This window comes from Condylura cristata, unplaced genomic scaffold, assembly GCF_000260355.1.
Source record: "Condylura cristata isolate star-nosed mole 26May11 unplaced genomic scaffold, ConCri1.0 scaffold00015, whole genome shotgun sequence".
NCBI classification, from domain to species: domain Eukaryota; kingdom Metazoa; phylum Chordata; class Mammalia; order Eulipotyphla; family Talpidae; genus Condylura; species Condylura cristata.
Window position 1 is genome coordinate 7,073,444 of NW_004567116.1, and position 27,064 is coordinate 7,100,507.

The 27,064-nt window shown below is 38.3% G+C and overlaps 4 protein-coding genes and 1 pseudogene across 4 annotated transcripts; all 5 read left to right on the forward strand.

Moving 5' to 3' along the window:
• Nucleotides 1-845: 845 nt before the first annotated feature.
• LOC101618276 (olfactory receptor 5W2-like) lies at nucleotides 846-1,778 on the forward strand. Its single transcript, XM_004682792.2, has one exon. It carries the CDS (start codon nucleotides 846-848, stop codon nucleotides 1,776-1,778), a length of 933 nt encoding a protein of 310 aa, XP_004682849.1.
• A 1,744-nt stretch (nucleotides 1,779-3,522) lies between these two features.
• Nucleotides 3,523-5,348, forward strand: LOC101621574 (annotated as a pseudogene).
• Nucleotides 5,349-7,980: 2,632 nt separating this feature from the next.
• Nucleotides 7,981-8,910, forward strand: LOC101621810 (olfactory receptor 5W2-like). The gene has a single exon (XM_004683509.2). The coding sequence runs from the start codon at nucleotides 7,981-7,983 to the stop codon at nucleotides 8,908-8,910; it is 930 nt and encodes a 309-aa protein (XP_004683566.1).
• Nucleotides 8,911-16,455: 7,545 nt separating this feature from the next.
• Nucleotides 16,456-18,043, forward strand: LOC101622042 (olfactory receptor 5W2-like). Its single transcript, XM_004683510.2, has 2 exons — nucleotides 16,456-17,364; nucleotides 18,005-18,043. The coding sequence occupies exons 1-2, from the start codon at nucleotides 16,456-16,458 to the stop codon at nucleotides 18,041-18,043; spliced, it is 948 nt and encodes a 315-aa protein (XP_004683567.2).
• A 5,564-nt stretch (nucleotides 18,044-23,607) lies between these two features.
• LOC101622261 (olfactory receptor 5W2-like) lies at nucleotides 23,608-24,546 on the forward strand. The gene has a single exon (XM_004683511.1). It carries the CDS (start codon nucleotides 23,608-23,610, stop codon nucleotides 24,544-24,546), a length of 939 nt encoding a protein of 312 aa, XP_004683568.1.
• Nucleotides 24,547-27,064: the final 2,518 nt, after the last annotated feature.

The following is a 27,064-nucleotide window of genomic DNA, read 5'->3' on the forward strand; positions in this document are numbered from 1 at the left end:
CAATTGAATGCATCCTGAAGTTTGACGGTCACTTTATTTTTATTCTTAGTACAGAAAGAATGTGACGGAAATGATTAGTATCAATAAAATAATGTTTTAATTAGTTTATCTGATTACTGGAAGGGTATTAGTTCTCTGTCAGGAGCACGTGGATGCATGAATGTAAGGTATTGCTTCTTTTGTTGAATTTCAAAAGTACCTGAGGCTTCATATGTCAAGAAGCAATATGTGCAGTAACTTCACCTGAACCATACGGCATGCAACTTGTAGAAGCAAGCAGATCACCTACTTTCCAACTGGCATATGTCACATACACGCAAACACCTACAAACAAGTGACATAATACTGACACAGACAGAGAAGCCTGTATACTGAGAAACACTTATTGTCCCAAATACCAGTTCCACTTTAAGATAAAGGTCCATACAAATCCAAATGTATATGTTGCAGATGTATATGTTGTCTACTATTTCCACTAATTTTAGCATTTTTCTTTGCTTAAAAGACCCCCCTCCTTTTATATAGGTGCACACTTGTAATAGGTAATAGGGAAGCTAGGGAAACTGGAAAAGTACACCGTTTTCATGAATAACTTCTAGATTTAAAAGAAAGTTCCTTTACTTAATTCCTCCTGTCCTAGAGTATATTATTGCAATATAGCTTGTGTGGGCTCTTTGAAAAGGCATGACTGGGTTATTTTCTGAGTAAAAAAAAAAAAAAGACATTTGCAAAAGAAAATATTGTTCATCTTAGAGTTTTTCTGTTGAATGGCCACAAAAATTAACCATGTATTTATCATCTTTTCTTGATCATTTTCTCAAAAATTTAGGCAAAAACAAAGAAGAATGGAGAAAGAAAACTGTTCTACCAACATGGAATTCATTTTCTTGGGAATTACTAATAATCCCGAGAAAAAAGTGACTCTCTTTGCCATGTTTCTAGTCATTTATCTCATTACTCTTGTGGCAAATATTGGAATGATCCTTCTAATTCGAATGGACTCGCAGCTGCACACACCGATGTATTTTTTCCTCAGCCACCTGGCGTTCTGTGACCTCTGCTATTCCACAGCGGTTGGGCCCAAGATGTTGGTGGACATCTTTGCCAAGAACAAGTCAATCCCGTTTTTTGGCTGTGCTCTGCAATTCTTTTTTTTCTGTATCTTTGCTGATGCAGAGTGTCTGCTTCTGGCAGTGATGGCCTTTGACCGGTACCAGGCCATTAGCAACCCCTTGCTCTACACAGTCAACATGTCTGGCAAGGTGTGTTACCTTCTGGTGGCTGTGGTTTACACGGTGGGAGTGGCAGACGCTCTAACACACACGACCTTAACCTTCCGCTTATGTTTCTGTGGGTCAAATGAGGTGAACCACTTCTTCTGCGATTTACCCCCACTTTATGTCATTTCCTGTTCTAGTATAGAAGTCAATGAGCTAGCCTTATTCACCGTTTTTGGCTTCATTGAACTGAGTACCATTTCGGGAGTTCTTGTCTCTTACTGCTACATTTTCCTATCAGTCTTGAAAATCCGGTCTGCAGAGGGCAGGTTCAAAGCGTTCTCCACCTGTACCTCCCACCTGACGGCCGTGGCCATCTTCCAGGGCACCATGCTCTTCATGTACTTCCGGCCGAGTTCTGCCTACTCGCTGGACCAGGACAAAATGGCCTCGTTGTTTTATACCCTTGTGATCCCCATGCTGAATCCCCTGATTTACAGTCTGCGGAACAAGGATGTGAAAGATGCCCTGGTAAAACTGAAAACTAAAACGTGGTTTTAAAGGTTTGTGGTATGCATATATACCTATAGCCACACTTAAGTAGCTCTGTTCATAATACTAGATCACATATCTAAGAATGATTAGGATTCTCCCAAATATTACATACACAACTATTTGCTCTAAAATGCAGTGTTATCTGAAAATATTCTCTACAACTATCAGTCATTTGGGTCTTCAATTTATTGGTGTCATGCTATACTTTTAGAACATTTTCTTACCCTCTCACTGCACCATAATTTGCATTTATTTAGTGTCTCCTTTAAACATTATTCCAACTATAGGAAGATTTATTTTTTGTTCACAAAGTGATTCTTGTTCATTTAGGAGTTTTGAATTTCTTGGTGAATCTAGTACTCTCTCAGTGAATGAGTCTTTTTAATATATAAGAATACCCAGTTAACTGAGCACTAAAAAAATTCATAATACTAAAGTCTTTCATGAAGTAAAGTATTGGGTATTCAAATACATAGGAGGATGTTGAAAGCTTGTGAGCAAAAGAATGTCTTCTCTGGTCGAAGATATACTATTTCAGGTATTAAATAATGCTATTTAGAAAAAAGGAAAAGAGTGGACTGTTTTACATATATATACATATATTAGAATTAAGTTTGGCATGGTTAAGTAAGATCATTGGAAAGTCCCTTAATAAATAACATCACTGTGTTTTAACTATAATGTACTCCATAATTTCTTTCAGGAAGATTTCCTTGTTTTCTTCTATAGTCAGGTGTAGTTGAATGATTCTTTTAGTAGTTAGGAGTCAACTATCTTCTTCAGTCACTCATTTAATGTCAACTTGTATATTGAATTATTGCTTACAATGTGAAATTGTGGACAATCTTATTGAAGAACTAAGTGTCCCATTCTTGTTATTTGAAGCAACTGCATAGTCTCTGAGGGCACTAAGGAAAAAAAAAAATCTGTTCATAATTGTTAAGAAAGCGTATGAAATGGTTGTAAATACTAAATAATGGATCTATGCAGACTCACATATTAATTATATGAAAAATAGAATTAATCTGTATATGCCCTTAGTATTTGTGTATTTATTTCCCCTCTGCTCTAGTTTTTGATGGTTAAACTTTGGATCATCATGCTGAGATAATATGTATGTGGGCATACATTTTAAAGACCATGTAAGACTCAAAGATACTCAATTATCCATTGCAATTGCAGACACTAAAAATCCTGAATTGGTTATGTTTATAGTAGCTGAAAGGCCTAGAGTGAAAGCATTTTAGAATGGAATTACAGCCCAAAAAGGTTCTCTGGGTTTTAAAGGAACATCTGTGGGACATTGAACTGTATCATGCTGGCAAATAAGCAAACAAACAAAACAACAAAAATATGAAGGCTATTTTTTTAGTTGTTGTTTTGGTAAAAATCTTTAAAGGCTTCCAACTACATTTCCTCAACTGAACATACCCTTAGAGATGTTATGTATGATGTGCTTGCATACTTTAAAAATTGCAACTGAAGTTCAGCCCTTAATCTAGCATGTTTTAGGGACTGGCTGGGATCCTTCCTGGAAGGCAGGAAAGACTGCTGACATCTGCTCCACTCTCCCTCCTCCCTGCCCTTAGTTACTGCGGAAGGGGAAACAAGATCTAAATACAAAAATAAGTAAACTTAAAGACAAATGTATGATGACCAAGGAAAGAGGAAAGGGGACGACAGATGGTGAGCGATATAACTGGGTACCAAGGGGTGAACATAATATGTCCACACATGCTGGTTCCTCACAATGCGCTTGAAACTTGAAGTGGTAATGTCACTTTAATAAGAATAATCTCATATAAAAAAGCTAACTTCCCACCCCTATGAACTAGGAAATTAGATAATTCAAGACTAAATTTAATAAAAGGAGTGAAATAACAAATTCAGAGCAGAAACAAATACAATAGTGACTAAGACCATCAAAAGAATCTGTCTTTCTGTGATATCTGCTACTCTTCCTCTGTCTTCCTAAATGCTGGCAAAAGAGGATCCCATACAGTGTTTGTGCCATGCAGATGTATTTTGCAGAGATGGAGTGTCTGTTGTCTGCCATGGCTTATGACCGGTATGTAGCCATTTGCAACCCACTTCTGTACACAGTCGCCATGTCCAGGAGACTCTGTGCCCAGTTAGTGGCCATCACTTATGTGGTCGGCTTGGGTGCTGCAGTCTATACCACTTTAACTTTTAAATTGTCATTCTGCAATACCAGTATCATCAATCACTTCTGATATCCCACCCTTGCCGGTCCTCTTCACCTCAGACTCGGCCTTCCATAAGATACAGTTGTTCATTCTGGGGAGCAGCATCATTACTATGCTCCTCTCCTACAGCTACATCATCATTACCATCCTGAGAATGAACTCAACAGAGGGGAGACGCAAAGCCTTTTCCACGTGTGTCTCACACTTGGCCACGGCTGTGTTTCACGGCACACTGCTGTACATGTACTTTCAACCCAGCTCGAGTTACTCATAGACACAGACAAAATGACACAGTCCTCATCCCATGTTAAACCCACTCATCTACAGCCTAAGGAGTAAGGGTGCTCTGAAGAAAGTAATTAGTACTAAATTATTTCTAGTAAACCTTGTTATTTTGGTCAATAGTACTTATTCTTGGCCCTCCCTGGTGGCGCAGTGGGTTAAAGCACAGCACTGAGAATCTGGAGCCGCTTTGGCATGAGTTCGATTCCCACCTGCCCCGGAGATGACCACATGGCGCGGCAGACCTCTCCTGACCCGCCTGCTGCTCCCCTCAGCAGTGTACTTCCTCGATCTGCCTGTTCTGTTCCCCACTCTGTCTCTGGTGAAGCCTCTCACCACCCCTGAGCCTCTGGCCTGTACCCCAGTTCTGTATGCACAAATAAATAAATCTTTAAAAAAAAAAAAGTACTTATTCTTGAGTTAAAATTTACTTTGGCATATCTTTCTTTAGTCTCACCAATATAACATTCATTATATTTAACATACTACAGCAGCATTTAGTCTAGGGAGCACTCTTTATCTTAATCTTCTTTCAATATGAAAAAGAATGGTAGTATATCTGCTTTGAAATGCAGATAGGATATTTTTTGTTCCCTTCTCTTTTATGTGTATATCCTAACTATATTCATATCACCTTATAAATGATCCAGTCTACCCTCTTGGAAATATATTGTAGTAGACAGAGGAGTAAATGAGATGACTTTTATCTGAACATAATGGTCCACAAACTCAGGGCTAGTTACAGAGTTTAGCCCTACAATGCTAGAACATTTATTGGATAAAAGAATACATGTTCCCTGCAAAAATGATGCAAAATAGAAAGCATCTTTGTAAATATAACCCTCAAATCCCTTTACTTTATGCTATTCTAGTATTTTCATCTTAGATGAAATTTACCTAGGTTTCTTGTTTCTGGCCCAGGCTGAATAAAGATCAAGGATGGAGGTCATTTGATGCTGAGAATTTCTCAGATCCATTATTCCTTACCTTTAAGGCTTCAGGAGAACATTTGTTCATCATTCTGTATATCACTGTCATTGTCCTGGCTCTGGAAACCAAATATGGCACTATTGACATTGGCACTTAAATTGTATAAATGGTCACTGGGAACAAAGACTGGACCTTCTCCAAAGACCACAGGAAAAGAAGACTTAATTTCCTTTAATATCACCCTGTTCATTTTTTTAAGTAATTTAAAAATTCTCAACGGATAGATTTTAACTTGTAAAAGAAGTTTTAATAGGTTATATGCCCAATAGAATAAAACATGGAACACGGTAGTATTTATATTAACATCCATTTGTAATGATTTATTTCAGCTCCGTGTATCTGAGAAATACTAAAACCTTAGTCAAATCACATTTTTATACTTATCATGGCTGAGTCGCTGTATGTTAGGTAACCATAAAATATATTCTGATAATGGAACTAATGCCATATTATTTACTCATTTTAATCAATTATGATCCAATTATGAAAAATATAACATAATTTCATGTCCTCAATGGTATTTTTTATTTAGTTTTCAAAATATGAACATCAAGGTACTTTGTTTCTGTTTGAATTCTATTTTAATTTTAAGAAAATGTTAACAAGGTTAAGTGCTGGGCTTTGTAGTGAGAGAGGTATGACTTCATATCAGTTATATATTGTCAGCTATTTTCTGGTAGATAGTGACCATTTAACCTAGGGCTAATAATTTTATTAAATCTCAATTTCCTCATGTCCTTAATGTCAGGGTAACATGTTCAGTATAAGAAGTTACAAAGGCAAACATAATGTCATACATGTATATTAATTATATTTTGTAAAATAAAAATATACCATTAGCTAGTAATATTCATTAACAAGGTCATGAAGTAGAATATTTTAAATTGGAACAAACAAAATGAACAATAAAAAGGATCTAGGAAGAGTTAAGTAGAATTCTATTTGAATTTCATTAGATAATTAGAGATTTTTTTTTTACAATATATATTAGTTAGATGTTATATTGAAACATTAACACTCAGTTTTTGCTGAAGTTGTTGCTGTACTCACTGGAGAATATCTAAATCAGAGGTGCAGTTAATGACAAGATTGCATAATAGCAAAGCTCAAGGCCAGTAGCTTCTGTGATTTCAGTCCCAAATGCCACCTGATAAAATAAAAGCCATCTGCCTATTGTTCATCTACCTAAAACCTCCTCATCTCAGGTAAGTTCTGAGGTCCCTGATTTAAAAAAAAAAAGTGGTGGGAGGAGAAAGTTACCTTTTTGTAGTAAGAATTAAGAGATTAGTAAATTAATCTGAAATGTAATGATCACATATAATTTTTTATTCTTAGAACTCAAAGCATCTGTTAAAATTAGTATCCACAAAATAACATTTTTAGTAAATTTAAGATACACTTTCTGGAAGGTCTTTATTCATTCCATCAACTAAGAGGCAAGTATATGCAGTGTAAGGTAAGGTTTTTTGGTTTTGTTTAATTTCAAAAGTAATTGAGGTATTACATGGCAAGTAACCATATGTGGAAACAACCAGATGCCACATTTAGTTGTCTAAAAGAATATATCCACCTACATTTCAATGTTCTTATTCCAATATAGACATACACTCATAAAAACAAATGAAACATACACTTAAATACATACAAATATAACAGAGAGACCTATTTATCTCAGAAACATTTATGTCCCAAATATCATTTCCAAGTTTAAGGCTAAATTCTATAAAAATCCAATAAGATTAAAATGTTTAAGACTGTTGTTTCCACTTCTTTTTAGGATTTTCCTATGGTGAAGCAATCCTGTCAGATATCAGAGCTTACTTACATAAGTAATAAATATTGTGACACGGCAAATGATAATTTTTTTTAAAGATTTGTTTATTTATTTTATTATTTATTTATGCATGTAGAACTGGAGTTCAGGCCAGAGGTGCCAGGATGAGAGAGTTTACCAAAGATAGAGTGGGGAGTAGAACAGGCAGATGAACTGAAATACACTGCTGAGGGGAGCAGCAGGCGGGTCAGCCCCTAGCTGGGGGTCAGTCTCGTGCTGCAGTGCCTGTGATAGCTTCATAGTGCTGTGTTTTAAACCGTTGCACTGCCAGGGAGGGCCCAGCAATGATAAATTCTAGAAGAAAAGTTAATATTGCTTATTTCATGTCCTACCAAATACTAAGGACAACAGAGAGCACCTGGCATGCATAGTTTTATTCCTTATTATTGAGGATTATATTCATTATTTCCAAAACTACTACAAAAGTCTTCTTTAAATCCATCACCTATGTTTGTAGAAACACAGCAATTTTAATCTTATTTTCTGCCCACGTGAATTATATCAAGCATAGAAAATATTTAGCTTATTTATTATTTCTAACAGTCAACAGTGCTGTTTCTTTCGTATTATTTGGATTACTCCATAGGGTAAGAAAGATAAAGAAAATTAGAGGTGCAGAAAATCATAGATCTCGTGGATGACAGCTAGATTTAAATAAAAGCTTCTCATCCTATCTCAGTCTGTCCCAGATATTTTTTATTTTCAAGTTGCTTGCACTATGTGTTTAAAGAGGTTTTACTGGCCTATTTAAAGACAGTTAAATAAAAGTATAAGACAATCGATAAAGGAAATTGTTTTCAGCCTTGCAGTTTTTTTAAAGAATGACAACAAAGGCTAATCATGTCTTTTTATTTCTCTATCTTTTTCTTAAAAATATAGGCAAGAACAAAGAACAATGGAGAGAGGAAATTGCTCTGTCACACACTTCATTTTCTTGGGAATTACTAATAATCCTGATAACAAGGTGATCCTATTTGCTGTATTTCTAATCATTTATCTCATTAATTTCCTGGCAAATATTGGAATGATCCTTCTAATTCGAATGGACTCCCAGCTGCACACACCGATGTACTTTTTCCTCAGCCATCTCGCGTTTTTTGACCTGGGCTATTCTACTGCGGTTGGGCCCAAGATGCTGCTGGACCTCGTTGCCAAGAACAGGTCAATCTCCCTGATTGGCTGTGGTCTGCAATTCTTTTTTTTCTGTATATTTATAGATTCAGAGTGTGTGCTGCTGGCAGTGATGGCCTTTGACCGGTATCAGGCCATCAGCAACCCATTGCTCTACACAGTCAACATGTCCGGCAGGGTGTGCTCCCGGCTCATGGCTGTGGTTTACACGGTGGCCTTGGGAGACGCTCTGACACACACGACCTTAACCTTCCGCTTATGTTTCTGTGGGTCAAATGAGGTGAACCACTTCTTCTGCGATTTACCACCACTTTATGTCATTTCCTGTTCCAGTATAGAAGTCAATGAGCTAGCCTTATTCACCGTTTTTGGCTTCATTGAACTGAGTACCATTTCGGGAGTTCTTGTCTCTTACTGTTACATTTTCCTATCAGTCTTGAAAATCCGGTCTGCAGAGGGCAGGTTCAAAGCGTTCTCCACCTGTACCTCCCACCTGACGGCCGTGGCCATCTTCCAGGGCACCATGCTCTTCATGTACTTCCGGCCGAGTTCTGCCTACTCGCTGGACCAGGACAAAATGGCCTCGTTGTTTTATACCCTTGTGATCCCCATGCTGAATCCCCTGATTTACAGTCTGCGGAACAAGGATGTGAAAGATGCCCTGGTAAAACTGAAAACTAAAACGTGGCATTAAAGGTTTGTGTTATGTACACACAAACATGTGGTTGTTTCCATAAAATTATATGGCAGAATGCAAGAGAAACAATGTCTGAAATGCTTGAATTTAATGAAATAAGTCTTTGTTTTAAAGCCCAATACAACAATGGTGCATTTGTTCAAGGATTTAATATGTGCAGAAATTGTATTTGGTGCTTCCTGTTTATTGAAATCTCACTTAACTTTTCTAACTTGGAAAAATATTTTTTGGTTTCTTTTTTTTTGCATTCAAATATTTATTAATGACACAAAATTTACTAGGTGTTTACTAGATGATTTTTTAAAAAATTTAAGTGTTTTTTATTCATTGTTCCATTAAGCCCTTCTGTACTAATGAATCCTACAGAGGTAGTAACAAACATTACGGACCAAGGAATTCAGTTACATTATGTGAAGGGACACATAATAAACAGGGACAGTATACCCAAAGTAAAATAAAAAGTCTAAGTCTACTACAAAAGAAGTATTTTGTTGAATGGAGATACTGATTTTCAGATTGGAAAAGATACAAGTTCAGAGAGGAAATGGTATGCAAAGATGCCAGTATGGAGAGAAAATGCTGGTAGCTAGAGAATATGTGCACAGTAGCAGTAAAGGACATGTAATTTGAAATATATAAATTCATGAAAATAGAGTATGTCTGGATTGCTGTAAAACTGAGAGTCATAATTACGTAATTTGTGTAACTGTTCTCCTATTGATAGATGTAAGTTACAACATCTTAAGACTGATCTGTTTTACCTAGTGACTTGTCAGTTATGGTATGTGTCAACTAGAGAGCAGGAATGAAGTCGGGTGAATAGAAATCCAAAGTTAGAACCAGTTTCTACACAACACCTATGTATAACACATTTGTAAAATTAAGCAGTGAATAGCTCACCATCATGTTATTAAAAGTGCTGCTTTATTTCCAGAACAAGATATCCTTATCAGCCCACTGGCAATTCTAGCATTTCTGTACTGTATCTGTACTGTAATCACATAATGATCCCTTTCTCCTAGTAACATTTTTGGCAGAAAGTGCGCTTCTAGATATACAACTACCTATATACGATTTATTTAATGTCACAAATACACCACAGAACCCCCAGAACTATAAACATATTTTTTCTAATTTGAATCTGATGTATAGCATTTCTCCTGAAATCATTTTTTTCCCCAAATAAGAAAAAACCCCAATCCGAAAAAATGGCCTTGGGAAATAAAGTAAAATAAAGTTTTAATAAAAATGGCAACGCAAAAACCCAAGGTAAAAACCGTGGAAAATACGATATTAAAGAAGTTTTAGTCTCTAGGATCTGGATAGCCCTAGATATCACCAAATCAAAACACATCTTGGAATCTGACTGTAAGTCTGAGGCTAGTAGAGGAAAACAAATGGGGGGAGGGAGAAGAGAAAATGGGGAGGGGACACAAGTGGGTGCCAGGGGGATGGGCATGGGCACCGTGGAGGTGGATGTAGTGTGGTAGCATATACCTGAGGAGGTGGGATCCTATCCTACTGGATCACATACAGTTTTGTATACAAAGGTTGTCTTCATCAAATAGATAAAAAAAAAGTCTAAAATTTACTAAATCTAGGCCCTGGTTGCTTCGCTGAAGATGAGGGAGCACATGAGGGGACATTTAACTGGGGAAGGCGATAGAACAAAGATCGAGAGCAATGCACATCTCCAAGTGTACATCAGAGAAGGAAATAATGGTAGCAAATATCCCAGGTAACACAAAAACATCCATTTCTTGATTTTATTTATTTATTTATTTTTAAATCTCAGCATGTTTATAAACATCTTGGCCACTTTGGTCAGGGATTTCTGGTCATGAATAGCCAACGTGTAGATCCGGAATGCCAGCTCTTATGGACTTTCCTATCTGCAGCTACACGGTCTGAAAAGCATCTTGGAAAAAGGCAATAATGTTAAGAGTCGGGTTTATAATGAAAATTCTTGCGCCTTTCTGTTCTCCTTTACTTTGGCATGTTGGACCCTTTAATCTGCTCTCCATCCTCACTATGAATATCATTTTGCCTCAGCAATTTGGTGCAAGTCTGGGATAATTTCCAATACACTCTTTCTTGAAGTTGTAGCAGCATACACATGGGAATATAAAGAACTAGAAATCCAATTAGCCACATGTTTGCATAATGCTAAAGGGTGAGGGCAGGAACTTTAGAGAGTTAAATCCCCAGTGTCATGAAGGTAAAACAAAACACATTCAGTCTATATTGTTCATCTGCCAGGGACAAGCACGGGGAGGCATGCTCACATCTAGGTTTCTGAGTCTCCCACCTTCAAGAACAAAGGACAACAAAGCCTTGCATCTGTCCTTCTAGGCAAATGGCCAGCTAGTCAGGCAGGGTCTAGGACTATGAGGTTACCAGGAGAAAAGTTCCCAGGCCCCTTCCCAGAACTGCAAACAAGGGGTGAGGCAGGTTCTAGTGAGTGGGGACAGAAGGAGAGACCTGAGATTCACAATGTACCATGTAAGGGGATAATACACCATGAGGTCAGAGAAGAGTGTCCACCAACCTTGGGCAGTCCCCACTGACTGCTCTTTCTCTTTGTTCTATGCCAATATATATCTGTCACACTCCTTCTTCCTTCCTCCTCAATGCCCACCCCCATTCTGGAACTCTGGTTCATGGTATCCTGGGAGCTATAGTTCAGACTGAGTCAATTTGCTACTGAACTCAGGGTTCCTTTTCACTACGTGCATTCCCTAACTGTCCAGACCAAGTTGAAGGTTCATTTAAAGAGAATTTCATGGACTTGAGTTAAGCAAAGTGACCTAGAGATCTCACTCAAAGACCCCTCTAGGCTTACTGAAGGGAGTCAAGCTTTTTATAGGGTTATTGGTTATTTTGGCAAGGTGGAATGTCGGGAGTTGTGATGTGCAATAACAGCGTAGTTTCACGTCCAGAGCATGCCTCTCATGGATGACATATTCAGACAAGGGTGACTAAGGGACACTTGGGTAATGGTTTCAGTGTGTAAGTTGCTTTTAATAATAACTAAGGTAATTTTTAAGTCACCATGAGCACACAAGTACATATGACTTTAGGGTTTCACCAGCTTGGGCCCAAAAGTGTACCTACCCATATCTAAACAACTTTAAATAACTTGAAAGGTATTCTTATGAATTCAGTTCTGCTTGTTACTGTCTGTCTCTTGGATAACAACTATTATAGATCTATTCCTTTATAGCAGTTCCTTATTTCTGACCCAGACTCTTTCATCCTTAATCATAATCTTGGATAATAGATTAGCATGCAAGCATAATGATGCAAGCAATTAGCTTCAAATTGATGAAAAACTGTTTATCAAAATCTGTTAAAACAAAAGAACAAAAAGAAAAAAAAAGTATAGTTTCTAAGTGTGGATTCTTGTTAAAGAGGAAACAAATTTAGTCCAGTTTGAAATTCTCTAGAGAAAATATGCTACGAACTGGAGAAACAACAGCAGTCAAATTGGATCTAAGTCCCTACTAACAATTCTCACTAGTTACACCTTCAACAAATCACTTTCCCTCTTTGGGTCTCAATTTCTACTCTGGCCAAAAAAAAAGTTTTTAATTTCTGAATATGTGTTTATACTGATATGATTATATGAATACATAATGCATAACTCATTTCTATATTTGAGGCAATTTAAAAAAATCTGTATATGAGACTGTCTTACAGTGCTGTTCATTTGACTTAAAATGTGATGGAATGATGACAGAGAGCACAGACTGCAGGTCCCCAATATCATCAGCAAAGTTTCACTTCACGGAGGTTCTAGCCTGTATTTGACTTTAAGAGATAACCGCAGTATCTCTTAAGATACTGAAAAAAAGTGCCTATTTTTTTTTAATAATAAAGATTTTTTTTAATATTTTATCTATTTATTCATACAAAACTGGGGTGCAGGCCAGGGGTGATGAGAGGATTCTCCAGAGACAGAGTGGGGTGCAGAACAGGATGATAGAGGAAGTACACTGCTGAGGAGAGCAGCCGGCATAACAGAGAGGTCACTCAGGGGCCGGTATCGAAGTCACACTAAAGTGGCTGCTAGCTTTCAGTGCTGCCCCTTAGCCCATTGCATCATCAGGGAGGGCCAGATAGTGTCCATTCTGCCATATTAGTTTTCAGAGAAATAATGTACTCTATATGATGACTAAAATTAAAATGATAGACAAGATAGCTTCTGTTGAAGATATAGAAAAGCCACAGGATTCTTTCTGCTAGCAAACTGAATTGGTAGACAGCTAGGAAGACATTATAATACTTACTAAATTTAAATTGTACATACGTGTGTGTGCACACGCGCACAGAGACATACATTTCCAAACCCTGGCTGAATGAGAAGTGGGACTTGACGAATTTCAGGTTTCTGAGTGGGTATTTAAATACATCTGAATTGTCAACTGTCACTTTAACATAAATACACCACAATTCCTCTGAAAGTATTTAAGTTTTATCTTAAAAACTGCAGTGGGCGTTGGGAAGTAAGGCTGGAGATATTGGGCTGAAAAACTCAACAGGAACACAGCAGAGAACAGAAAAGGCAGATTTATTGAAGTACCCGGTAAGGGAGCAGGTATTCCAAACAAAATCAATTTGTTTTATTGCACGGTGTTTAGGATTCTATCGTGAATGATTTCTAACGGAGTCAATGAAACTATATGTCCACGAAACATTAAGTTGGCTTATCATCTCTGGGTTTCAATTCCATCTTCTGTACTGAGTTTGTGAGAGAGAACTCCACAAGTAAAACTATGGGAAGGCATGTTTTGCCTCTATTCTTAAGAACTATACATGTTTATTCTGATATCATTTTTATTACTTTCTTTATTACTGTCTTTATTATTACAGACAGAAATATTACTTTTATTACTGTCTTTATTACTACAGACAGAAATATTAAGTCCAAATGATAATAATCAATGTAAAAACAAATTCAGTTAGGCAACGTGCTTATGATCAATATTTCCTAGTTATAAAAATTGCCATTTTGAGAGTGTGTTGAATGGACCGTTTGGGTACGTGGGCCTGCGTAGCTGTGAGAGCATGCGCAGGTATGTGTTTGTTTCTAAATTAAGGAATTAACCGGAATGCCTGTGTGGGGTTTGAGGGCTCACTGGCTGGGGACCTTTGTTTTTGCTGAGTAAGGACAGCATTGAACAGTAAAACAGAGTGGGGCAAAGAAACAGCGTTTGAATGATGTCGTATTTCTTTCTCAGTCACGCTACCTGTGTGGAATATGAATGGATAAAACGTATTACTGTACCTATCACTTACTCCTGAGAGATGAGGCTTGAATACCCAGGGACCAGACTCCTGCTGCCTATATAATCCAGGCAGCCAGGAGACAAGGCTTAGCTGCTCCGAACCCCACGCACAAAAAGCTGGCACTCCTGGGTCAGGTATTTATTTCCTTTGTTGCCTCTTTCCTTTACACTTCAGGGTTTTATAGTTTCTTTATCCTTTTTAAACTGAAGATTGTAGAAAATGAAAGGAAACCATGAAACGTTATGTGCATAATTATGTATTTTTACTAATCCATCTACTGTAAATACATATGCAATATATAGCAGAAGATTAAAAAAGGAAGTCTGGGTGGTGGAGGTGCTTGAACACATTTTATCGCTTTTATTAACTTATCTGTGCTGCTCATATTTTAAGTGATTTCATTTTTGAAAGAGCTGAATTTCAAAGAAAGATGTGTCTATGAGAACTGATACTTAAATGAACTAACAAAGGTTTTGGAGACCTGCCCACTGATGATTAAATCATGATTCAAATTTATATTTTTCCCTTTTCTGCATTTGATTTCAAATCCATTGATTCTCACAAAAAGAGGATTTTTTTAAAATATTATGAATAATACATAAAGAGTCTGAGTTAAATTTAAGTGTGGGGAATAAAATTCAGTGGGCCTCAAGGACTACGAACTCTTTGTAACCAAAGAGAGGTAGATTTCAGTGGTTCCACTGAAGCATTGAGCACAGAAATGTATAAAACAATATCGCAATTTCTAGGAAATCTGGATGAGGGAGCAGAGTTCAGACAGTAACTTTCTGAGGCATGGGATGATGGACATAGGAGTAATTTTTATCATGTATGCTACATGCCTGGCCAGTTTGTAACTAGATCAAATTTCCACTCTGCTAAGGCAGAGAGTGACACACATAATAACAATATTCTTATCATTTCCTCACGATGCCCTATGCAGCCAGCATCCCTAAGGTTAGGTCCCAAGTGTTCTAGTCTCCCCTGAGCCACATCAACTTATGAGGAGAGCATGTGTAGTCCTGGCGTATTCCTGTCTGTCACCCATGGAGAACACACTCCCCTCACCCCCACCCTGCAGCAACCTCCAACCCCCTGCTACCATGAGCCCCAAATCATAGACTAGCTTTATCCCTTATTTTTTGAGACTGGAGAGGCCCCAAGGGCTGTGATAGAGAAAGTAGGTGGAGGTTATTACCAAGAACCTGCTCAGCTATTCCTGCTGTACTAGCTAGGATGCTGAGTGATAACAAAGGTATTGGCCCTCCCTGGTGGTGCAGCGGGTTAAAGCACTGCACTAAGAAAGTGAAACCACTTCCGCATGAGTTCGATTCCTGCCTGCCCCGCAGGTGACCACATGGCGTGGCAGACCTCTCCTGACCAGCCCGCTGCTCCCCTCAGCAGTGTACTTTGTCAATCTGCCTGTTCTGCTCCCTACTCTGTCTCTGGTGAAGTCTTTTGCCACCCCTGAGTCTCTGGCCTGTAGCCCAGTTCTGTATGTACAAATAAATAAATCTTAAAAAAAAAAAAACAAAAAAAAACAAAGGCATATATTCATTATCTGCTCCTCTCACTGAATTGTGCTTCTCTGTTTAAGCCTATACTCATTCTCACAAAATTAAAAACAAATCAGCAATCTTCTAAAGATGTGGGTTATAGGTTTTTGTTAATTGAAAGAATTTTTGCCTCAAACTCTGAAGCTATCAATTTCTTCATGTATAAGCTGGAAATAGCAAATATTATCATGAACTCAACATACCTGGGTGCAGAAATAGCATTAATATAATATAATTCATAAGAAATTATGCTACCAACTCTGGTTAGTCTGACAAATATAAACATTTTCATCCTTTATTAATTTATATAGTAATGGACATATTCCAATTCTCTATAAAAATAGTAAGATGAGGGCCCTCCCTGGTGGCACAGTGGGTTAGGATGCAGCCCTGTAAGCAAGCCATGGCTGCTTCAGTGCAAGTTTGACCCCCAGCCCCAGAAGTGATCCACATGGCGCGGCAGACCTCTCCTGATATTCCAGCTGCTCCCTTAAGCAGTGCACTCCATCAGTCAGCCTGTTTTGCTCCCCACTCTGTCTCTGGTGAAGCCTCTCGCTACCCCTAACCTCTGGCTTGTACCCCAGTTCTGTATAAACAAACAAACAAATAATAAATCTTAAAAAAAAAAATAGTAAGCTGAGTTAAAGCGACATTTCCATTTTCTTATTTTACACCCAGAGATTTCCAGACTTGATGCATGGCTGCTGCAAATTGCACGGTGTTTGCTGAGTTCATCTTTGTAGGACTTTCTGCAAGACAGGATACCCAGGAAGGGCTCTTCATGTTCTTTCTGCTGGTTTATGGCATCACCATGGTTGCCAACCTAGGGATGATCCTGCTGATCAAGGTGGACCCCAGACTCCACACACCCATGTATTATTTCCTGAGCAATCTGTCTTTCTGTGATATCTGCTACTCCTCTTCTGTCTCTCCCAAGATGCTGGTTGATTTCTTATCTGAGCAAAAGAGGATCCCATATAGTTTATGTGCTGTGCAGATGTATTTTTGGGTAGCCTTTGCAGATGTGGAATGCCTCATGCTGGCTGTCATGGCTTATGACCGGTATGTAGCCATTTGCAACCCACTTCTGTACACAGTCGCCATGCCCGGGCGGCTCTGCACCCAGTTAGTGGCCATCAGTTACATAGCGGGGATGGTGGACTCTGCAGTCCACACCTGTTTGACATTTCGCTTGACATTCTGCAATTCCAACGTCATCAATCACTTCTTCTGTGATATCCCACCCTTGCTGGCCCTCTCCACTTCAGATACGTCGATCAATGAGATTCTGTTGTTTACTTTTGGTAGCTTTATTCTGGGGTCCAGCATCATCACCGTCCTCCTCTCCTACAGCTACATCATCGTCACCATCCTGAGAATGAACTCGGCGGAGGGGAGACGCAAAGCCTTTTCCACGTGTGCTTCGCACTTGATGGCCGTGGCTGTGTTTCACGGCACACTGCTGTACATGTACTTTCGACCCAGCTCGAGTTATTCCATGGACACGGACAAAATGACCTCTGTCTTCTACACAGTCGTCATCCCCATGTTAAACCCACTCATCTACAGCTTAAGGAATAAGGATGTGAAGGGTGCCCTGAAGAAAGTGATTAACTCTAAATTATGTCTTAGGTAAAGCCATTTCATCTTGTCCCAAATTATTTAAGTATCCTGGAAGCTAAGGTTTAATTATTTTCGCATATCTTCCTGTCACGTGACTAATACACTTTTTTAGATATTTTCTGTACTTCTCATATGTCTGCATGATTCTGTTCTAATATAGGAACAGGTCATTATTGATTTCAGTCCTCTTTTAAAACTAAGAAGGGTCATCATCCATTCTCTGCTGCTTGCAGAGAATCTTTCTCAGTCCCCTTCTGTCTTCATGGCTATGTCCCAGTAAGCTATCCAGGGTGAGCAGTGTAAATTCAATGTAGCCTCCATAAGATCCCATTTTATTTTTAGGAAAAAATAAAACAATGGCTTTCATCAACTTACTAAGAAGGTAGTATAGTTGCTTAAATTAAGGTTGATGCTCTCTCCCTGTGTCCTAATATGAAGTCCCTGAAGCCTCTCATCACCCCAACTTGCCTCAGCAGACTCTTTACAGTGCTGCCACCTGGCTCACTACAAGGCCACAGGTTTAAACCGTTTTAGTCTTGCTTCCCTAACTTCCTCTATTAGGACAGGTCATTGTAACGCAATTCCAAACTAAAAGTCTTCACAGCCACGTTTAGCTCTTGTAGCTGCTGCAAAAGTTAGTACTGAAGCTCAGTTCTCACTGATTCTGTCATTTTGGCTACAGTACCTGCTGGTGTTTGGGACGCTGCAGTTCCAAGCTGAAGTATCTTTGCCACCGCTACTAGGGAACAATTAAAAGAACCTCATATCTTCCTGATAAAACCACAGTGTCCTTCAAGCCAAAGGCCAGTGACACTCCTAAAATCCCTCACCTCAGCAGTCCTGGACTTTCTCATGGATTTTGCCCTCCATAATAAGACTTACTTGTTTTGTATGAATGATTCTAAAGAAACCTTAAAAGCCAAGCAGGCAAAGGCTTAGCTACATTTAAATCCTAATATATAGATTCCCCGCGGCAGGACTCCACTGAGACTCTCTTGCCCCTCGCTGGCCTGGTTCCACCCACCGCCTGGGGGTCCCTCCTTATTCTGTTCCTTTTCTCCTCAATACACTTTTTCTTTCTCTAAACCAATTTTCCTCCTCCCTTGCTTGTCTTAGCACCGGCAAAGTTCCTGCTGTGGCTTCACCAGATACCAACCCCTGGTGGCCTAGTGACTGACTGCGTATTGCCTCTACAGCTTGATCCATTCCTGGCTGGGAGACTAGGCCTCAGAGCCTGACATGTCAGTATCAATATCAGCTTAGAAACACACTGTCATATCCTCAGAAATACATGCTATTGAATAAATGAAATCAGTAAGACGTCTCCTGCTTTAACTCAAAGTTCCATAAATGCAAAGTCCTAAGTTATCTTCTTCACCACTATTTCTATTTTTCTATTTTCAATGCTTGGAAAGCCATTCAAAATATGTACGGAATAAAAGATTTCATACCCTGAAAAAATGATGCAAAGGGAAGTTTTATAAATTAATGAGCAGATTCCTTTAATTTATTTGATCTCAGCAGAGTATGTCTCTCATAGATGAAATCCATCTGAGCTGTTTTTCTTTTTTGACCTCTGGTGGAGGGAGATCTTTTGACATTGAAAACTTTTAGGTTCATTATTTTTTTCTCATTCTGCCCCACCTGTATCAGTAGAAACTCTGCTCATCATCCTGTCAATTTACTTCCTTGCTTTTATAGAGGCTAAGAGCAGGAAAGTTGGTCAGGAGGCATCCAAAGGCCAGAAACCCAGTTCATGTGAGGAGTGGAGGTAGAAGCGATTAACATAGTCCTTAACCCAGTTATAGGAATAAAGGATCCTTAGGTGCCAACATCTAGATCAGATGCCAGCAGGTGGCAGAGTGCAGTAGAGAACATCATGGAATGCAAACCTGGGGGTGAGGATATGGAGACTGAGTGCCACTGTGGAATCGCTGGTCCTTTTCAAACTACCATTACTCAGAATCAACAACGATGAACCACTGCGCAAAGGAAAAAGCCACTCCCAAAGAGAAGAAGACTATGCCATGACAATTTCTACACTGGCAAGGGACAGAAGTTCCAGGAAAAGTTATAGGTTAACAAGATTTCTCATTAAGGTCTTTATCCAGAAGCTATACAGCTCACTAGTGTATAAAGGGCAGAGTTCTGTCGTTTTATCCCAATTTTGGCACATCAGAGTCAATGTTGTGACTACAGCAAGGGATAGACTGTTACCTACACAGTATTATATTTAGGGAACCAGTGATAGTAGGAAAATCTCCCAGACATTGTTTTGCTATTTGTCTCTGATGTGTTAATATGTACCATAGGCTCTCCCCTCCCCACCCCCACACACACACTAAAGGAAGCTATTCTGTATTCATAGAATCTTGTGGGAACAAATTTAGATTATGCAATTTTCTGCAATACATTGTCCATGCTCTGGATTTAATGGGGAGTGGGGTTTAGATGACACGGTCTGGAGGGACAGACCGTGATTAGGGGATTGTTAGGATTCTGCCTCAGCAGAGTGACTCTGGGTACCTGGTGTCCCTGGAGAGAGGGCAGCCCTGAGGGAAAATAAGCATGGAGAGGAATCAGAAGTGACCAGGGAGAAGTCTGTCCTTCCAAACATGGACCAGGCAAAGAGAATGGTAATAAAGCTCATAGGTAACAGACATATATAATTTTCTGGGTGGGACATTATATTGGCTATTACTTAGATGGTTTGAAATTTCCTTAACTTACCTTTCCTGGGATCACCAAAGAAAAAATTGTCATGTTAAGGAAAAACACTAATTGTCACCAAAAACACATTTCTTCAATAAAAACATATGAACTTATTAAATCTGAATGAGAAATACTCTCTTTCTAGAAGTAAAATAACATTCCATAACAATAAAGACAAACAAAAAAAGAATGGAAAATGTGGTAATTCAATATTTATGTTTAATCCAAGGGAAGTTACAGAAAAAGCAATATCGGGAATACTAGATATATAAACTTCTGGTGCCTTTCAGATCTTGTTATTTCTATTGGTGTTTACACAAATTGTGCATGTCTATGCTTCACCACAATTGCATTTATTTCATTCCAGCCTAAGATAAACAGCTATAATGCATATGTACATTTTTCTTGGACTATTAATGAGCAGCAGGCATTTTAAGAATTCAAAACCACTTCTACTTGTGGGTGTATACTATGATTCACACACATGACAAAATGTTCCTCGAAAAATGGGCAATACAGACTTTGTAAACCCAAAGCCTAGCGGTATCACCTGTTCAGTGGACACACGTGTCTCTAAGTTGTACTTGCTTCCTGAAATTCTGCAACACACTCACTCCGTCACTGTCTCTTCACATCATTAATAATAATGCTCAAATATCCAGTTGGTATCAATAATACAGGTTGCCTTCCAAGGTGACTGCCCTCCCCATGTGCTCATTTCTGCCACCACTCACAGGGGGTAGCAATCTACCTGATATAGAAATTAGATAGAGATATAAATCTACCTTGACAAAGAAATTTGGTTTGAAAGGTCTCGTGGTTCCCTTGGAAATCTAGGAGTCTATGAATCATGATTTTATGAATTTTCACAAAATTCTGCAAATGTCCCTTTAACATAAACATATGATAACATTATAAGAGAGTAGTAAAGTCATTTTTTAAAGATTTATTTATGCATATAAACTAGGGTCCCAGCCAGAGCTGCAGGAGGGGCTGAGAGGCTTCACCAGAGACAGAGCAGGGAGCAGAACAGGCCGATCAACAAAGTACACTACTGAGGGGAGCAGCGGGCTGGTCAGGAGAGGTCTGCTGTGCCAAGTGGGTCACCTCTGGGGCTGGGGATCAAGCTCGCACTGAAGTGGCTGTGGCCAGCTTGCAGTGCTGCGTCCTAACCCATTGTGTCACCAGGGAGGGCCATGACGTCATCTTTTAATTTTTTTTCTTTCACTGTATCTAGGAATATTTTTGACCTATTCTATGAATTCAGTGACATAACCTCTATGATGTACTAGAAATGCATCACCTGTAGCTTTCGGCAACATAAAAGGAAGCTGTTTGACACAACTCAGGATACAGATCAATATATTAAATGTGTAATAATAATGTGTACTGATAACGATATATAATATTTGACTATGTTAAAAGTTAAAATTGTCTTATTTCAGATTGACATCTATTGGCTGTTAAGTAACTTTACTTCTACTTTGTTTTAATGAAATATCCAGATTTATGTATAATTTTATTTGCAACAGGGATTTTATGATATAAAGAGCTGGGCACAAAGAGTGTTCATTAGCACAAGCGAGTTTAGGCAAATGAATAGAAAGGGATGAGTTGCCTTGATTCTAGAATATGTATATAGTATGTTTATTCTGACATCACTTTTGAAAATTTAAACTCCAGTATATACACAACAAAATCTAGATATCCCTGCACAGTGAATGAATGATATATTTTTTTAAATTTTTGTAATTATCCTTAACATCGAACATGTGTTCAGTAGAAGACTATTTGTGTGTGATTGCAGATATGTGGAAACTTTAGCAGGTGTGTGTTTATTTTGTAAATTATGGAATTAAGGCAAATGCTCCGTACTGATATTGGGGGCTGGAAATAAAAAATGCTTGTTTACTGGAGACAATTCCTATTATTGCTAAACACATTAAATATTGTACGATAAGACAGAGGGGAACTACAATATTTAAAATGTTCTGTATTTTTTTCCTCAATCACCTATCTGTAATCCATATCATGATAAACCTCATTATATCTCATTATTTCTGTTCATATTCATGAGAGACCATGTTGCGTATCGAGGGACCACACTCAGAATGCTTATATAAATCAATCAGACAATGCTGAGCCACCCTGCAAACAGCGCTGTGTGCATGAGGAACTCATCAATTCTGGGTCAGGTATTATTAAATATTTGTTGTTTACTGATTTATATTTTAATATGTTTTAGAGCTGATTTTTTAAGATTTAATTTTCTTTATTTATGCATGTAAAATCTGGGATATAGGTCAGAGGTGCAGGGTGTGAGAGGCTTCACCAGAGATAGTGGGGAGCAGAACAGGCAGATTGGAATACACTGTAGAGGGGAGCACTGGAGGAGATAGGAGAGGTCTGCTGCGCCATGTGGGTCAGCTTCTTAGCAGGGGGATCAAACTCATGTTGCAGTGGCTGAGGATCGCTTGACAGCTGAGATTTAACCCCTGTACCACCAGGGAGGCCCCTGTTTTAAAGCTTTCATGCATTTTTGCTAGATTGTTATCAAGACAAAAAGAGACTATAAAGTATTGATGTTATACAATTTTAATGACATTTAATAATCCATCTCAAAAAATATACAAAATAAGATGAATAAAGCATAGTTTGTGGAGGTGGTTAGGCAATAATTCATTGTTTAATATTTTAAAAAGCTTCTCAGAGCTAAAATTTTAAAAGAGATAAAATTTTAAAAGATTTGTACACAGAAAAACTATTTAAATTAATTGAAGCAAAGAGGTTGGCTGCACACTGATTTTTAAGTCACTATCTGATATTTTTTTCTTCAATTACCATGAAAACAACTGTTCATATTTTCTCACAGAACAGAGGGAGTCATGTATGATATTTGTTATATATGTGTTTATATTGGTAAGTATGTATATGTACACATACACATACAGCCATAGTTTGTTTGAATAAAATGTAACAAATAGAATTCAATTAAACTCCCAAGGGCCACCAAGGCTTTTAAACCAAAATATGAAAATATTTCATTGATATTCAGTTGAAGTAGGGATCAAGAATGTGTAAAACAAAATTAAAAATGTAGGGAATTGGGATAGTTCGTTCATGACCTTCTCTGAGGCCTGAGACTCTGACAAATGAGTACTTTGTCAAATGTTATTAAACGCTGGCTCAAGCTTCTATGATATAGAAGTAGTAAGAATATGATGCATATTGCATAACTTCTTGTGGAAATAGTGAGATTTAAATTGAATTAAAGTGTACTGTGACCTCTGTATAATGCTAACCAAATGAAAGTGATATCATCACCAAATATTGATCCATATTATTAGATACATTCCCAGTAGATTCAGTTTCTTCAATTGTTACCAGCCTTGCTAAACTCTTTTATCTCATCGCAGAAAAATAGATCAAGGAATTTATCTAGTAGGATAGAAGAGGTCGTAACCTTCCACCTGCATTTTCTTCTGTCACAACCAGATATTTCCAGATCTGGCGGATGGCTGCTGAGAACTGCACAGTGTTTGCTGAGTTCATCTTTGTAGGACTTTCTGGAAGACAGGATGTACAACAGGGGCTCTTCGTGTTCTTTCTACTGGTTTATGGCATCACCGTGGTGGCCAACCTAGGGATGATCCTGCTGATCAAGGTGGACCCCAGACTTCAAACGCCCATGTATTACTTCCTGAGTAATCTGTCTTTCTGTGATATCTGCTACTCCTCCTCTGTCTCTCCCAAGATGCTGGTTGATTTCTTATCTGAGCAAAAGAGGATCCCATATAATTTATGTCCCATTCAGATGTATATTTTTGGTGCCTTTGCAGATGTGGAGTGCCTCATGCTGGCTGTCATGGCTTATGACCGGTATGTAGCCATTTGCAACCCACTTCTGTACACAGTCGCCATGTCCAGGCGGCTCTGCACCCAGTTAGTTCTCATTTCCTACACGGTGGGCTTGGTGGATTCAGCAGTCCACACCTGTTTGGCGTTTCGATTGTCATTCTGTACTTCCAATATCATCAATCATTTTTTCTGTGACATCCCACCCATTCTAGCCCTCTCCACCTCAGATACATCAATTAATGAGATAGTGATGTTCACCCTCATTGGCTGTGTCGTGGGGTCCAGCATCATCACCGTCCTCCTCTCCTACAGCTACATCATCGTCACCATCCTGAGAATGAATTCAGCGGAGGGGAGACGCAAAGCCTTCTCCACATGCGCCTCGCACTTGATGGCTGTAGCGATATTCCATGGCACGCTCCTGTTCATGTATTTTCGACCCAGCTCGAGTTACTCCATGGACACAGACAAAATGGCCTCTGTCTTCTACACAGTTATCATCCCCATGTTAAACCCACTCATCTACAGCCTAAGGAATAAAGATGTGAAGGGTGCCCTGAAGAAAGCAATTGGCACTGAATTAAATTCTGGGTGAGACTTTTTTTTTCACCCAAAAGTATTAAAATATTCTGAGGTCTACAGTTCAGGTGGTTTGGCATAGTTTTGCTGCCTCATCCATCCTTCTAGATATTTCCCATTATGATTGTAGATTGTATCTAAGTTGATTCAGGTTGCAGTAATTATTGAAATTTATACTGAGAAGTATATGTTAATATAGATAAGAATAAATAGGAGATATTCAGTGCTACAGTTACGGTTCCATAAATGTAAAGTTTGTGCCACTGTAATAATTCTTTGTTGTGCTATTCATAATATTCAGTACAATATGTCATTCAAAAATATGGGTTAAATATATCAATGAATATAGTTTAAAAAGCAGATGCAGACATGAGTTTGTGTATTACCAAAAGAAGAAAACTGTCATTTAAATTATATTCCAGTATGTTCATCATAGATGAAATCATCTGCACTTCTGGTCATTTGGTTTAGACAGAGGAATATTTGGATGTAAAAATCTCTCTTCCACCGCTTTGGCCCATGGGAACACGTCTTCCACAAGCACCTCTCAATCTGAAATACCCTTCATTGTCTTGCATCAGCATGTGGATTTTCCTTGCCCCTACTTCTGCTTTGGGCACTTGTCCTGACAGTGCAGTGAAAATTGGAAGTAAATTCCTGAACATTCCCCAAAGGCCCATTCAAAAGAGGATCCCATGCCCTGTGATGTATTCATGGCACCACAGTAGCAAAAACTGAAATACCACCTCTGAAATGCCCCAGTGATACAATTTATATTGTAAAGAAAGTGTTATTCACATGAGCATTTATTCATAGGGAAAAAAAAAGTCCTAATATTTTTATTAGTTTTCCTGTTACAATGATACATATTTGCTCTGTGTATATCTCTAAAATAAATTAGAACCATTTTATCAATCAAATTTGGATAATGGTGATGGCAGAATGGTTGGGTGCAAGGATTTTCTATTAAACTATCCTGTAAACTATTTCAAAAACTTCACTGCTTTTTCCATTAATCAACTAGGAATTAACCCAGTTATAAAAATCATGTGATTTCATGTGCTCAGGGGTATTTATTTTAATTTATGTTGTCATGGTAAAAGATGGAGCAACTTTTTGGTTGTTCCACAGGACAAAATGATGGATATTACCAAATTTTTCCTTTAAATATTCTCCCTTAGTTTTATAGATATCTTTACTGCAAAAATGTGCTGTGTACTTTGTACTTAAAACATTATAAGAATGAAACAAAATATTAGAAACATGTAGCTTTTAGATTGTTTGTCTTGCTTTACTGAGTGAACAGATATTTTATTACCTCAATTATTTTGTTTAATAATATTAAGTAATTTGTTTTCATAGAACATATTGCCTGTCAGAATCTTTCAACCACTATTGAAACTTCTTCCCAAGTTAGTATACTTTCTTAAAGACATATTCAATGTATTCACATTTATAAAAACTGAAATTATTGATGTTTCATAAAATTGGAACCTCTGGACATCTTTTCCATATATGTTTAAAGGAAAACTAAGACAGTCCTCACTACATTTTTACCTTCTTACCTTTAAAAGCACTGGGCTAATATTTTTAACACATTATCAAAAAATCAAGGCTTTCTATCACATTCATTTTAAGAAAATGATTGAGAGTGCTTAAGATCAGAGCTAAGTGTTGAAGTAAGATAACATTTCTTTCAAAGCTAATAAGTAATATTTACTTATCTGTGTGACTTTAGCCAATAATTCCCTGTCAAAGACTTGACCCTTCCTTCTGAATAAACAGGGCTTCTTTATGGTGTCACGTCAAAAGGGGATTCATCTTTTCCTCTTCTCAGCCAGCTGTCAGTGCCGATGCACATAGGAACAAGACCCTCAGGCCCTGTGTCTAGCTCTCTGCCCATCCCCCCATCTCTGCTTTTCCTGACCTAGTCTTCATTCTTGTTTAGAAATGAGCAGAGGTTTCTTTATCTCCCCATGCTGGCCACAAAATGCCCAGTCTCCTGAACCAGCCCAGACACCTTCAAGCTGCTGCTGGTCTAAGTCCCACGCCCTACATGGCCAAGAAATTGATTCCTATAATTAACTCCAGTGTACCTCATTTATTTATCTTTAAATTCTACTTATTTTATGAATTTGTCAGGGCACTGTCCATATACTAGGTGATGGTATTCACTACCTAAACTTGATTTAACCAGAGTTAATGTTTGGAGACATTTGCCACTTGTCGCAGTGGGAGGGTTCCCAGGGAGGAGGATGAAGACACCACTGGCTAGAAACTAGGGATGCTGCTGAACATTCTTTCATGCTCAGGACAGTCCCATAGTGAGTCCAAAACAGTACTAGTGCTAAGGTTGGGAAACTATGTTCTGTTTGGAGGACCAAAGGTGTAAAGGTGTTTCTCTTATATAAGAGAGTCATAGTCTTGTAGGTGATGTGGGCAATCTCACATCATTGAAAATATTGGACAACCAATACAGAGCTCCATTTTCCTTATAAACACAACACAACCCCATTGTTTTCATCATTGCTATT

What these genes read in the sequence shown, in the direction of transcription:
- LOC101622042 (XM_004683510.2), top strand. Translation starts at nt 16,456, where the DNA reads ATGGCTGCTGCAAATTGCACGGTGTTTGCTGAGTTCATCTTTGTAGGA. An exon ending in TGAAGGGTGCCCTGAAGAAA is followed by an intron (nt 17,365 to 18,004) that starts GTGATTAACTCT and finishes TAGCTCTTGTAG; the next exon opens with CTGCTGCAAAAGTTAGTACT.
- LOC101618276 (XM_004682792.2), top strand. Translation starts at nt 846, where the DNA reads ATGGAGAAAGAAAACTGTTCTACCAACATGGAATTCATTTTCTTGGGA.
- LOC101621810 (XM_004683509.2), top strand. Translation starts at nt 7,981, where the DNA reads ATGGAGAGAGGAAATTGCTCTGTCACACACTTCATTTTCTTGGGAATT.
- LOC101622261 (XM_004683511.1), top strand. Translation starts at nt 23,608, where the DNA reads ATGGCTGCTGAGAACTGCACAGTGTTTGCTGAGTTCATCTTTGTAGGA.